Source organism: Mandrillus leucophaeus, unplaced genomic scaffold (assembly GCF_000951045.1).
Source record: "Mandrillus leucophaeus isolate KB7577 unplaced genomic scaffold, Mleu.le_1.0 Scaffold8, whole genome shotgun sequence".
Classification (NCBI taxonomy): Eukaryota; Metazoa; Chordata; class Mammalia; order Primates; family Cercopithecidae; genus Mandrillus; species Mandrillus leucophaeus.
This window is the reverse complement of record NW_012108696.1, coordinates 4,340,950-4,342,651: the sequence shown is the minus strand read 5'-3', so window position 1 is coordinate 4,342,651 and position 1,702 is coordinate 4,340,950. Positions and strand designations below refer to the sequence as shown.

The following is a 1,702-nucleotide window of genomic DNA, read 5'->3' as shown; positions in this document are numbered from 1 at the left end:
CCTGTGGTCCCAGCTACTCCGGAGGCTGAGGCAGGAGAATGGCATGAACGCGGGAAGTGGAGCTTGAAGTAAGCAGAGACCCTGCGCCACTGCACTCCAGTCTGGGTGACAGAGCAAGACTCTGTTTCAAAAAAAACAAAAGATCCATGAGAAATAAAAAGAGGGCCAGTGTGAGGCTATGGGCATCTTATGCCGTCACCACCTTCGCTCTGCATTCCACAGGCACGTGCTCATCAGCATCACCTTCCCTTATGGCATGGTCACCATGGCCTTGGTGGATGCCAACTATGAGATGCCAGGCGAAACCCTCAAAGTCCGCTACTGGCCTCGGGACAATTGGCCCGTGGGGCTGCCCTATGTGGAAATCCGGGGTGATGACAAGAACTGCTGAGACCTGCCAGCCTCTTGACTATCCAAACACCCTTCAACTTGCCTGTGTCTTGAGAAGAGAGCCCCAGTCAGGACTTGCGCCTGAGGGACACTCATGGTTCCTTCCTCTGTTTCCCCTTCCGTGTCCTCCTTGTCCTGCACTGCCCTGCCTTGAGGCCGAGGATGGACTTTCTGACATCTCTGAGCAGCAGCCTGGTGACTGTGGGGGGCTGTCTCGCGCATCTCCCCTCCATGACCCCCCACACCCTCTTTCATTTCCTCCTCTGTGTCCACAGCCTCCCAGTGACCATTGTCACACGAGCTGGTGGGGCTGAGTCACCAGGTACTGGGGTGACTGAAGGATGTGGCATCTAAATATTAGCTTCCAGGCCAGGTGCAGTGGCTCACGCCTGTAATCCCAGCACTTTGGGAGGCCGAGGAGGGCGGATCACCTGAGGTCAGAAGTTCAAGACCAGCCTGGCCAACATGGCAAAACCCCATCTCTACTAAAAATACAAAAATTACCTGGGCGTGGTGGTGCACGTCTATAATCCCAGCTACTTGGGAGGCTGAGGCAGGAGAATCGCTTGAATCCAGGAGACAGAGGTTGCAGTGAGCTGAGATTGCGCCACTGCACTCCAGCCTGGGCGACTTGAGCGAGACTCCATCTCAAAAAATAATAAATAAATAAATATTAGCTTCTAAATATTGGTGGTCACTACCAGACTCCCTCATCTGTCTTTGACCGTGGCAATGTCCCTGGTTCTTGTGGGGCACCCCAGAGAATGAACATGACTTCCAGTCACCTCATTCTACATTCGCACATACATGTGGAGACGTTGCACGCAGACCCACCCACCTCCTCCCATGTAATTGTGAGGTCCTCAGGTTCACAGCTGAGGAAAGCAGAGTCCCAGACTGGGCTATCTGTGTGCTTTGGGGGCATGTGGACATGAGAGACGAGTGAGGATAGTCTTTTTTTTTTTTTTTTTTTTTTTTTTGAGACAGAGTCTCGCTTAGTCGCCCAGGCTGGAGTGCAGTGGCCCGATCTCGGCTCACTGCAAGCTCCGCCTCCCGGGTTCACGCCATTCTCCTGCCTCAGCCTCCTGAGTAGCTGGGACTACAGGCGCCCGCCACCTCGCCCGGCTAATTTTTTGCATTTTTAGTAGAGACGGGGTTTCACCGTGTTAGCCAGGATGGTCTCGATCTCCTGACCTCGTGATCCGCCCGCCTCGGCCTCCCAAAGTGCTGGGATTACAGGCGTGAGCCACCGCGCCCGGCCGAGGATAGTCTTTAAAGCAGTGGTGGGATGGTGGGGAAGGGCGGTTTTCAT

General features: G+C 54.4%; 1 protein-coding gene across 1 annotated transcript in view; it reads left to right on the top strand.

Annotated features, from left to right (window-relative positions):
* The window catches only part of ACER1 (alkaline ceramidase 1), a 20,969-nt gene extending 20,008 nt beyond the window's left edge, over positions 1 to 961 (top strand). Inside the window, exon 6 of the mRNA XM_011967415.1 lies at positions 223 to 961. Coding sequence (XP_011822805.1) covers positions 223 to 391 — 169 coding nt within the window. The 3' untranslated portion in view covers positions 392 to 961. The remainder of the gene's footprint in view (positions 1 to 222) is intronic.
* The last annotated feature ends 741 nt before the right edge of the window (positions 962 to 1,702 follow it).